Source organism: Phalacrocorax carbo, chromosome Z (genome assembly GCF_963921805.1).
Source record: "Phalacrocorax carbo chromosome Z, bPhaCar2.1, whole genome shotgun sequence".
Lineage (NCBI taxonomy): Eukaryota > Metazoa > Chordata > Aves > Suliformes > Phalacrocoracidae > Phalacrocorax > Phalacrocorax carbo.
The window spans coordinates 37,827,531-37,840,351 of NC_087548.1; the positions used below are offsets into that span (position 1 = coordinate 37,827,531).

The window sequence follows — 12,821 nt, forward strand, 5'->3', positions numbered from 1 at the left end:
CACACCTGGACTTCTTCATGTGGAGTTTCCTGTTTCTCTTTGCCTGGCAGTAGTTGTAATACAGGAGAATCAAAGCTTTTCTTCCTTTTTTTCCTTTTTCTTTAATTGTGCTTCCTGTTTATATTTGGGTTTGCCTTGAGTGTTTGTCTTTTACCAAAACAGTAAAAACTACATGCAAGGATATATACATACATACATACATCAAGAAAACTTTAAAAACAAAAAAAGCCTTAAAAACCTAGCATATTTGGCATGTATGTACAAAACAAAACCTTCTAACACGAACAGATTCTCCTCTGACCACACTGTCAAACTCTTGAGTGATTCTGACATCATTCCTTAGGGCTCTGAAATGCATGCACTCTCAAAATGTAACTGTAATGGAGCCAGTGATTCGTATTTTACAGCACCTGTTGAACACCTGAAGGCCAGTAGAAGTTGTATCATATGTGCTTGCAGTGTGATAACCTGCCTGAAATTCTCAAGCCATATAAGTATCAGGCAGTTCTTAAGTAGGACTTGGAGATGGACTGAAAGCTCAGTATAGACCTTAAGGTATACGTATTGCTCACTCTTGACTATCTGTGGTCAAAATGACCAGACTGGAGATTCTTTGTGTATGGATGCAGAAGGGAACTTGGGTTCTACAAGGTCAAATACCAGCCTGCAAATGTATCATAAAATATTCTAACTGGAACTTCATTAACTGCATCCATGAAGTATGTTTAGTCCAGTAGTGAGATGTTAGCATCAAAAACATGAAGATTACTGATGGACGCGAGTCAGCTCTGGCATGTGATGCCTGTCGTCACTGATAGGGGGCATAGATCACCAAATTAAACGTAGTGTTAAATAAACACTAGACTGGTTGCATGCAAGGAGATTCAGCTGCTTGGTTGGCATGAGCAGTTCTTGCCAAATTGTTCTGTGACTCCTGCCTTTGAAAACAGTGCTGTTTAAAAGGGTGTTTTTGAGATGGAAAAATGGGGCAATGTTTCATTTCTAAAATCCACTCTCTTTAAAAAAAGAAAAAAAAGAAAAAAAGATCTTATGCTTGTAAAATCCTACGGCACACAAGAGAAATCACTGTCTTGCAGAGTGCCTGGGAGTTTTTTTCTTTTCCTTTCAGAGTTGCACATGGAGGTTGATAAATATACATTAGGTTATTACTTAGAATCAGTCCATTGCTTTATAAATAGAGGTAGCTATATGGATTTTACCTTTCCTGGTAATGATTTTACCTTACCTGGAACTGAATTTAAAAACTCTGTAAGGTATCTTTCTTCTAGAAAGCATCTCTACTGGTTATCTTGCACGATGTCATGATACTTTGTCATCCTAGCATTTGTGATGCTTTTTAAGCTAGTGCTGTTTCCAACTCAATTCTTGGTGTGTTATAATTACAGAAGTACAGTAGTAATAACATAATGGCTAGTTTTTGTTTGCTGTTCTGATCACATTGCTGGATATTTTAACAAGGATGGTGACAACTAAAATAAACCAATATATTTATGTGCAGACTAGCTGTTAAATTGTAGTTGCATCCTGTCATATCCTTTGTTTACAGTTTCATACTTAGCAATCTTATTTACACTTAGAAATTATATTCTGAATTACCCTAGTTTTAAGCTGCGTACAAGGTAAGGCAAACAGAAGAGTTACCATGGGCAATTCCATGAAACTCTGTTTATTGCCAGATTGCAATACATCTGTGCTGCTGTTCGGTCTATAGGTATTTATTTTAAATTCCTAAAGTGCTGAGTGTTACTACTTGGAAAGGAATTTTATTTCCCTCCCCCAAGAGAAAAATTTTAAAAATTTCTTTTTTGTGTTTTTCTAGAAATCCTATTCAGGTGAAAATAATGCAAGTATTATAGCTCGTTCCTGTGCAGCCACTGCTTTGTCTCTCCTGGTGCCAGTTTTCATTGTATCATTCAAGGAGAAGGTTGAGGAGGTCCTGAATATGCTGACTGACAGGTTACCTGGGAAACCAAATGCTGATGAGTCTCAAGCTGTTCAGATCCATGTGGGCCTTGGTTTGGGGATGTTTATCTCACGTTTATATGAAGAAAAAGTCAGGTAAGTATTACCATATGTAACATAGGTGTGCAAATAACTTCCTTCTTTTTCCTGCATGTGGCCTTAAGTTCTGAGGAATTGAAGTATTTACATTTCATAGGCAAATGATTCTTGAGGGGCTTTGCAATGTTTCTTAAAAGGTGTCTTTTATTGTCAGTCTTTACCATCCACCCAGTGCCATCCTGGATATTTTGCCATTCTTTTAGGATGAGTGACTAATTTTCATAATATGGTAAAGTACACGTGCAAAGCAGTCAGCTAGAAGAGCCACCCATATGCTTTTAAAGGGCACTAGGTGCCATAGGATACTTAATTGTAAAACAATTCACAGTTCTCACTGGTTCCTTTCTAAGTGGTGCTCTGGACACTGGATAGTGTCCACTTACATCATAGGAGTTACACGTATAGGGATGGAGCTACAACAGAAGTAGTGTAGTGGGCTGTCTGTAAGGTGTGCCATTACAGCTATGTTGGCAGCAAAGACATATTCTGAAGTTGGGGGTGGTTAATTTGTTCAGTGAAGCATATTTTTACGACACACCTGCCTTTGTTAAAACACTGTGCAGCATTGGTCTGTTACAGTCTTCATGCTTTGGTGCCTTGATGCCTTGCTGCCTCTGACTCAGCCACAGAATTTGGGGGTGGGCTGTCTCTGGATGATTACTCAGTGGTGCCATCTGAGCTACAGACAAGCATTAGAAGGATCTTGAAGAGAGTGGTGTTATATCAGCTTGATATTTTGGAGTATGTGAATCTTTATTTCGGGGTTTTTGTGTTTTGGTTTTTTTTGGCAAGGAGTGTTGAAATTAATAAATTTATCTAATAATTTTTTAAAGAGCAGAACTGTGTTTTGGATTTTTCTCATCTCTTGAGTTGGTTTGGTTTTGTAGTGATGTACCTGGGCAACAGATTAATTTAGTTCTAATGAAGTCCCTGGATGTGCTGGAAGACTGCTGCTTTGACACCAGTCTGGAGTACAAGTGAGTTTCCTTTGTTACTGATGATACTTTGTTTTATTTTGAGCTCCACCTTTTTAATTCATGCCTTCATTCCTTAATTCTACATGGAAGAGTGTAAGGATAGAGTAAGCTTGTTATGAGTACTTCCACAGAATCACCAACTTAACTTGTGTAGGCTGGCATGGACCTTCGAATATCCACATCCCTCCTCAAAGCAGTCAGCCATGGACTTGGACTACATGGCCAAGGCTTTACAGTCAGGTTTTGAAACCCCCAGGACTGGAAACAGTATAACGCCTCTGGGCCCTGGCTCCACTTTTGGGCTGTCCTTACTTGCCTGTGAATGTCTGATATTTCAGCTTGTGCCTCAGCCTGCTACCATGCAAGAGCCCAGCTATATCTCCCCAGTCCTTTCCCGTCAGTGCTATAGATGTTGTTGGGCACTCGCAAAGCCATCCCTTCTCACAGACAAACCAGGTGTGGTCCCACAGCCTTTGCTTTCAGGGCAGGGGCTCCAGCCTTGCTGCCTCAGTCGCCTCCCATGAACTTGTTCCAGTTTTGTTGGTGTCTTTCCTGCATTCAGAACAGGGTTCCAGCTGTGTTGATGACCACAGAGTAGAAGAGTGATCCTTCCCCTGACTCTCATGGCTGTGTCCTGCTCATGCTGCCTGTGCATTGCTGGCCCTCATTGCTGCCTGGGTGCAGGTCTGGCTCCAGCTCGGCTTGTTGCCCACCAGTGCCCAAGGCTGTCCCCAGGAGCTGATGCCCAGTCCCTCTGGTCCCAGCCTGTCTGTTGCCAGGTGTGGGACTGTGAGTTGGTGCTTGTTGAATTTCAGGATGCTCCTGCTGGTTTATCCTTCTGTGTACCATCTCGTCCAAGTAAGTGAGTCCATAAATAAATATGTATATATAATACTTTATATATGAGCATATACAAGAGTATGCGTATATGCATATATCTAACACAGACACGCAGTTTTTTCCGTACAGTCCCTAGTGTGAGGCAAAAAAAAAAAAGACCACCGCAGCTAATCCCTGCCAACCCACAAACAAAAACTTTGGGCATGTATAGAGAACCACACAGTCTTGCTCACAGGCAGTGGGAAGATACCGGCAATTCTAGGAGGAGGAATCCTACGCCAGGGATTGTGGGTTTGATTCCCACAATCTGGGATTCTGGGGTGCCGGGAAGAGAATCAGAAGAGCAAAAGCACAAAAAAACCCAACCAACTTGTGGGTTGAGATAAGAATAGTTTAATAATTACAATAAAAATAATAATTATGATAATATTATAATAATAATTAACAATAATGATAATAAAATGGAAAAGGAAAAAAGGGGGAAAAAAACCCAGAAACACAAACGATACAACCGCTCACCACCCACCAACCAACGCAGCCTGTCCCCAAGCCGTGATTGCTGCCTCCCGCCCCCAGCCAGCTCCTCCCAGTTCACATACTGGACATGACGTTACATGATATGGAACATCCCTTTGGCCAGTTTGAATCCTCTCGCTTACCTGTGCCCCCTCCCCTCCCGGCTTCTTGTGCACCTGGCAGAGCATGAGAAGCTAGAAAATCCTTGACTAGTACAAGCGCTACCCAGCAACAATGAAAACATCTGTGTGTTATCAACATTGTTTTCATACGAAGTCCAAAGCACAGCACTGTGCCAGCTGCAGTGAAGAAAATTAACTCTATCCCAGCTAATACTATGACAGTTGCTCATCTTACCTACACATGTTCATTAATGAAATGTGTTTTTGAAGGTTGTTCCTTCGTGCTCTTGTGTGGTTGCCTAGGTGTTCAACAAAGTGTAGCTGCTTCTGCCTTGGAGCCTGTTACTAGAGTGTGCATGTGTGAGCTCCAGGGGCAGCTGCCTCACACGGCTTATTTCTCTGGGAGAGTCAGGTCATTAATTTAACAGCTGTGGATGGAATGTTGAATACTAAGTAAAGCAAATACACTTCATTTAACCAACTGAGGCTATGCCTCAGGTGTCCCAAAGAGAGAAACAATTACTACCATTAGAAACTTGGAATAATTGAACAATAAAACCGGTGTCAGTTGCCATTAAACAAACAACTAACATAACATAGTAGTATGTGTCTTCCACAGTAGTCATTTCCCTTTTAAATCAGAAAACAAACCGCAGTATCTTGAGTGCATCAGTGTGAGTGCATAGGATTTTGTTTGATTTTGAACTTTATTCTGCCCAGCTCTTCCCTTTATAGAGCAGCAATTCCTGTTTGCCTTTGTCCTCCTTTCTCTGAAAAGCGGTGAGGGGTCACAGTTGCACACTGTTGGGCTGTGAACCTCTATAGCTTAGTCAGGATTTGGGTCGCCTCTGGAGTTGCACAGCATGAGACACATGGTGCACAGGGGACTGTATCAGCTACATCACTTCACTAAACCTGTTGCTGCCTATTTGTGCAGCCTATTAGCTGGAGATAAATACCTCACTGAAAGCCAAGGCAGATTTCTCTGGCAGTGAGAGGTTGCCTGACGAATATGGAACAATGCCTGTAAATGTTACAGACTTGTCTGAGTTTGGTATCTGGTCTCTTTTAAACTGTTATCCCAAAGCAAGGGCCTTTCCAGCCTTTTCATCCAGCATGCTAGGCACAGCCAACTGTGGGACATAAGCATTACACTGACCTTTCTATCAGCATTTTACCCATGCTAAACTGGCAATTCTCTTTCTGTTAAAATAGGTTGCAAGTTTTTTGAGACTCGGTATAGATACAGATAGTAGTTACAGATGTGGGAGGAGAGAGTTCCCATTTTTCGTGAATGCCAGCAGTAATCATGTCCTCTCCTGTGGCCACTCTGAAGTTACACAGGGCTGGGAGGGCTCCAGTGCCAGCCCGCTGCTCTGCAGGGTGCTCTGCAGGCTGCCCTGGGCTCATGCTGTCCCCTAACGGAACGCAGGGGCCCCTGCCCCTCTCCACTGGCCAGCTGTAAACTTGTGCCATGTTTTAGAAAATGTGCTTTTCTGCTCAGGAGCACACTTCTCCAGGGTGTTAAGTGAGACGTCTCATACACCAAAGGATGTTATTGAGAAAGAGAGGTTTTTGCTGAATTTCTGCTTTGTTTTGTTTTATCTGCCTTGAGTGTTTAGATAAGAAAGCAGTTTAGCAATGCATGTGCCATGCAAACTGGGGCTTACACAACCACACTTCACTGATCATGTCAGCCTTGATAGGAATGTTGGTTTTATATATAATTTTCTTCATTTATTTGGGAGAATTTTCTATTTAAAACTGAGGGGGGAAGGTAAGAGGAATTAAGAAAAGAGAGTTGTTTTCACTAAGCAATAAGAATGTTGCCCTGAGCCTGTGCTTTAGCTTGGTGAGAGTCCACTTATGTTCCGTAACAATCTCTGTGTAAGTTGCATAAAATACTCTAAACTTAAAGTTTTCTCTCAGAAAAGGTCACTGTGTGAATAATGCTAATAAATCAGTACTCTTTTATCTGTCCTAACCACACAAGAAAGAAAAACAAATGTGAAACTCACCATCTTTTAAAGGGGGAAAAACATTTCCGATAATTAAGCATGTTACTATGATGCTTCTTCAGTTTTAAACTGAAACAGTTTCATAAATCGCAGAATCTTGGGAACTTTGCAGTTATTCCTGGCTTTAAATGGAATGCACTCCGACATCAAGAGATCTGTGAATGGACGTTAAATCTGCCCTTAAGTTAGACAGAAACTGAAATAAGTATATTTCAAAAATATACTGATATACCACTTTTTAGTATATATTTGTATGGAAAATGTGCATTACAGGTGATTTAGACAGTTCATTATGCTACCAGGTTTTGTCAGACTTCTTGATTACAGAGGCTATATAACAGCTCATTTTTCCTCCCAAGCCTAACTTACATAGAGCGTAGGTTCAGCAAGCATATACATTCATGGCTGTTAACTTTTCCAGTTATTCATGTAGATTATATTCTATAGATTTTTGTCAGATTAACCTCCGTGTACTGGCAAAAAACAATGAGTAAATAATTTAAAAAAAAAAAAAAATCAAAGGCAGTGTTCCAGATATAACAGTACAGCATATTAGTAATAAACATAGCAGTACATACGGTGCCTGTATTGGAAGGTTTTTCTTCCCTGCCTCTCCCCACCTTCCTGCAAACAAAGTAAAACATGTGTTGAAGATTGGATTAACTCTGACCTTTTGAAAGGTTTGCATGTAAAAAGTTTTTGAGAATACCAAGGGCAGTAGAGTTTTCTGCCTTGCCTTGTTAAATTCCCTAGCATGAATTCTACAAGACCTGTGCAAATATGCCTTTTTGTATAAAGTTACCGCATGGCAGAACTAGCTTCCATCTCTAAGATTAAATATTGGCAAAATATTGGGCAAACGACAAACACTGATACACATTGAGTAAAGATGTGTTAAAGAGCAAATTGTTATGAAACTTGACATACACTGTGTGGAGCATTAAACTGACTTGCTTTTTGTGGAGTGTTTTGCAAGGTCAGTAGCTGTTTGATTTGACTTTAAGGCATTTTCAATCAAAACTGTTGTCAAACTTTTATTTTACTTTATTTATATATTTTACTTATAAAAACCTGTCAAACTCCACTGACCTCAGGATTATCAGGAAAATATCAGTTTTCCTTCATCCTAAAATGCAAACCCTTTCTTTTCTTGCATGATTTGTTCATTAAGTTCTTCATTCTGTGATGTGATGGACTGTACTGCCCTGTACACTTCCAACTTACGTTATTGAGATAAATGACAGTAGATTCAAAGAGAGTCATGACAGTAATGCAGTATGTCTGATGCACTGGCAGTAAAACACTTAAAACATGCTGGGAAGTCTGAAATATCGTGAGGATGAAGTGCACTTCAATATTAATTTCATGTAGACCACAAGCAAGGTAGCCAAGTGAAAACAACTGCTAGTTATAAAAAGGGGAGTAAAGGGGATGAAGTTTTATTCTTGCTTCAGTCCCTGCTTACATTTTGGGTCTTCGCTAAGAGACAACAACAACAAAAAAATTTAACTCCAATTAGGAACTTTGTTTTCTTTCTGTGTATTTTTGGTAACAAGCAATAGTGTAAAATTGTGTATAGAATTCTTACGTATAAGCTATGTCCTGATCTTGTTAGCTGTTCATGAATTCAGATATGCAGTTACTTAGAAATGTTGATTCCAAAGGCTTGTTTCATCTTCTTCGCTGGAAAAAGAAGACACCACTGCCAAGACACCACTCCCAGTCTTCTAGCCATGCTCATCATCTTCATCCTCAGTTGCTGAAAAACATTAGCTTATAAATATGACTGAAGTTATTCTCAGAATTTTTTTTACTTAGCTGAGTAAAAGCAGTAACTCTTCCCATTTTTAAGTTGGATAGCAGAAGCTTAGAAGAACGCCCAAGATCCTGGCCGCATTCGACTGCTTGCTACATGCAGTGTCTGTCATTGGCGTGTTCAGCGAGGTGTGCAAGGGGAAAAAGATCTTAATCTTCATATAAGAGCTGCTTCTTTAAGCTATTGTGTATGTGTGCCAGTGAGGGATCACCTTCAGAGCAGTGAGTATCTGCTGTGCTTTTAGTATCTCGTGATGGCAGCCAGAACTCTTTGGGAATTCTCTGACAAAACTTTTCAGTATTATGACTGATGACATGTGGAAACTGAAATTTGTTGTGGGAGCACAGGTGCTGAATTTAGTAGCAGTTCTCTGGTCCAGAGTGGAATTTCTGGTGAAATCTGAAAAAGAGGCAGAGACAATGAAGCTGTTCGTGCCAGCTGCCCTTTGAAATTATGTACTTTGAAGTCGGACTTGATGATCTTAGAGGTCTTTTGCAACCTTTATGATTCCACGATTCTATCTTCTTGCTGCAATTTTAAGTACCCTCAGCATCAAACTGTTAGTTGTGCTGGATGCGTCTGCCCTATTGAAGCTGGTTCACTGTTGTGTATGTATATTTTAATACATATGGGTATACCTGACACTCATGTTCTGAAATGTAGGTGAGTACCTTAATCTGTACAGCCATCTTAGCTGCTCTCTTGCTCCATCACTCATGTCATTATTTTTGCAGACAGGAACAACTCTTGCAGGAGTCTGAGACAACAGAATCTAATACAGCCAATGGACCTGCAATTAGTATCTTTAACTGGGATATCAGAACTTGGGATATCAGTGTAAATCAGACTTAGAGGTTTGGATCCATACTTCCTTCATACCAGTTGATATGCTTGTTGGTGGGGCTGTTGGTTCTTCAGGGGCAGAAGGAATAATGAGGCTGTATGTGTAGGATTTATTATTTCAAGCACACATTTTCTTCTTATGCGCTTCTTTCATCCTGTGTCTCCCAAAAAGCATCACCTATGAAATAAAAACCATTTGTATAATTGTGTGGTAGATAATTATCCACAGGGCAAGTTATCAGGCAAGGCCAAGAGGTCTTTTTGCTCAGCAACCCATGTTGGGGAGAAAAGAGAGTGCAGAGCATCCATAACATACTTAATCCTTTTTCTTTTGTCTTCTTTTTAAGCACCGGATGTGTTTTGGGAGTAGGACTTGTTCTTTCACTTATGTGTCACAGTAGCCAAACAGAATCACGAGTGCATGTTTCAGCTTCATTGCGAAAACTCTGCAAGTACCTGGACAGCAGTGAGGACCAAAGCAGATGGGTCCAGGAGGTAGGACCTATTTTATTGCAGATTTTAAATCTTCCTTTTACTTTTTTGCCTCCCTTTAATTACTATGGACTTTTTACTGGAGCTTTGTATCTGTAGTACTGGAGTGCTTGGATTCTGTTATTTCTTTCACAATATATGGTTTTATGTATGCTGAAGGAAACAGTAATAATAGTAATAGTTGAATAACCTCTAATGCTGCACGAACATTAAGAAATCGCCTGAAAAGGTAACAGACTTCATTCTTTAAAAGTGCTTATTGAATTCCTTAACCTCATATTAAATTGTTGAAAGTTGGGTCCTAAGTAACTGTGGGTATGGGTGTCTCTTATATCCAATTGTTTATTGCTCATCTGAACCACTAGAAAGCAGACAGCATGTTACTCTCAGAAAGAACCTTAATGCTAATACTTCTTCCTTCAATATGCCTTCTGTTTCCTTCTTTGAAAGCTCCTGTTACTAACTAATGTGAATATTGCACTTGTGAATGTTGCTATGGCCCCATTTGCTGTTCACTTTATAACTATGTTTTGAAGACTTAAACTGAGCTCTGCTAAGTTGGAGCATGCGTTTCGGGTTTTTTTTGCCAAGATACGTCTTGTAAGTTTTGATGTCCCATGATGTTTCCATGCACTAAGTATATAACCCTTGTTAAGGTAAAACTTGAGAAGGAAAACTGATTAAATTGGAGGTGTTTACAACAGAAAACAAAAATTGGAATAAGCAGGTGTTTTGCACAAAAAAAGCAACCCTGTATCTGATATGTTAGCCTACAGCAGCCAAACAGCTGAGTTGCCTAATCCTCTGTTCTTTCTAAGGGAGTTAGCAGAGATTGGTAATATTAGTCTCTTTCCACTCTGGTTCTGCTCTGAGAGTTCTTTATTAAAGGTCTTCTTTAGTGGGGTTTAATTTTTTTGTCAGTACATATGTGTGGGGATTGGCTTTTGCAGTTTGTTTCATGCATTAAAATGACTCTAGAACTATGAAATCGTTTATCTCTCCCCAGAGATCTCGAAGTGCTTTACTGAATTTAAACAGGGTTCAGTACAGCAACTTCTGAGGTGAAAGGCCACAGCTGTTTAACATCATGAGATAGTTAGAGATGAGAAGCAAAACCTACCCTTTTCAGTTAAAATCTTTGTAAGGAATTATACAGATAATTACATGAGTAAAATTTGGCCAGCACCCTAGGCTGAATACTATTAGATTTGAGATGCAAAAGAGGCTCTTTCAGACCTATATAATGCTGTACTCAAGAGGTAACTTTGGCCTGCTGCAGCAACAGGTACAGGCTGAGTATTACTTGCTCCAAGTCAAATTGCCAATCCTGCAGTGTAGGTAGGTGCTTTCTAATCTGCTTATAGTCGTGTGTTGTTCTGTTGCTTAACTTTGCCTCAGAGGAGGTTAAACAGTTGGCACAGTTGCCTTCTTGAAAGTTCAGACTTCATTTCCTTATTCTGCACCTCTAAGGCTGAAGAACAGAACAGCAGTGTTACTTGTGAATCCTTCTGCAAGGACATTAGGGTAGTGTCATGATCTGTGTGTGGGAGACAGTTCTACTACATGCTCCTCTTCTGGCTCTGTGGACCTGCTTGTAGCCCTGATGGAATCACAGCATGCTGTGTATGCTCACATAAATAATGATCAGATACTTGTGTTGAGAAGAATAACTACATTTGTGTGGAAGATCAGGAGTTTGACCTACATAAAACCAGAAGTACTTGCAAGCTTTAGCGGTATTTTTTTAACGTTAACATCAATGAGGAATGTTTCAGAGGGGGAATAAACATCTGAAAGTATAAATTGAAAATATCATGGCTTTTTTTATCATGCTGGTGCCTTGCTCCATGTGTACATTCTCCAATGAATTTGATCAGAAACTGATTAACAGAACTAAATAACTTTTTTCCAGGTACTTGCCTATTCTGTGGCCTGTTCCTGTGTCTCTGCTTTTAGTGTTGGAATCATAGAGGCAGCTGAGGCTGAGGAGGCCATGAACAAGCTGTGGACCTTAGTGGAAAATAATCAGCAGGTCATAATTCAGTGTTTGGGGTTTGCTTCAGTTCTGTTTTTCTCTTATTTGTTTAGTATTGGATACTGCTTTACCCAGACTGTAACTTCAAGAAAATTTTATTGGTCTACTTCCAGCAGTAACTAATGTTGAGCATGTTGTACATACTGTGCAATTACCAAGACTACCACTTGATCTATTGAGACATTGTCTACAAGTATATAGCAATTACAAGACAGTGAAAAAAACCCAGATTATATATGTTTGGTTGCATTTAGAAGGGAAGTTGGTACTCCTGAGTTTTCTATGTCTTTAGACCCTGCATCCTGCCAATTTTTTCTCCTTTGTAATGTGTTTCTTTAGATTCTTTGTCTTGGTAGGAAAATATATCTACTGTGCTCTTCTGAATTTTTGCTTTCCCTTAGCCTCCAGACAGTGCATCATAAGCACATCCACAGCTTCTCCAGGAGTCTGTTTCCTCTGTAGTGTCCTAGGGTTACCCCCTAAAAATGCCAAAAATAATCCCCATATTTCAGTGTGTGTTCTTTTTTGTTAAGTGCTTGCCAGAAATAAGGAAGTAGGGGGAAAGAAGGGCAACCATTTTGAATCAAGGCCTGCTGATATACTAGTCAACTGTTTAGAATATTTCACTAGAAAATAGGAAGGCAAAACAAACTACCCTCGCTACCATATTTTATCTTCATATCAGAAAGTATTCTCTAAAATAAAGGCTCTGGCGAAAGCTGTGTGCCAAAGATCATTATTTAATCTCAGAAAATCCTGTGTCACTTGACATCAGAAAATAACATGAAATAAGAAAGCATCCAGTATTTTAGGCAAAGAGATTACTTCTAAGTATTGGGAAATAATAAATATTTAAGTAATGTTTCAGTAGTCGATACTAAAAAGAATACAGAATCCTTTGGAAGATCTGTTTTTAATGCGTCTTTTTCACCTTACAGTCCCACAGTTTTGCTTTAGCTCTGGGTGCAATAGTACATGGATTGTCAGTTTGTGGTCATGGGAAAGCTGAAGTGCTGAGTAATAGACTGATGCCAGCCTGGATAAAAGTTGTGCTTGCAGAGGTAAAGGAGTTCGAATTCA

The 12,821-nt window shown here is 39.8% G+C and overlaps 1 protein-coding gene across 3 annotated transcripts in view; it reads left to right on the forward strand.

The window, feature by feature from the left end:
• Positions 1-12,821, forward strand: part of FOCAD (focadhesin) — a 125,457-nt gene that overhangs the window by 95,159 nt on the left and 17,477 nt on the right. For all 3 annotated transcript variants that reach the window (XM_064438988.1, XM_064438989.1, XM_064438990.1), the window contains 5 exons: positions 1,841-2,079; positions 2,970-3,059; positions 9,562-9,709; positions 11,619-11,738; positions 12,680-12,802. In XM_064438988.1, coding sequence (XP_064295058.1) covers positions 1,841-2,079; positions 2,970-3,059; positions 9,562-9,709; positions 11,619-11,738; positions 12,680-12,802 — 720 coding nt within the window. The remainder of the gene's footprint in view (positions 1-1,840; positions 2,080-2,969; positions 3,060-9,561; positions 9,710-11,618; positions 11,739-12,679; positions 12,803-12,821) is intronic.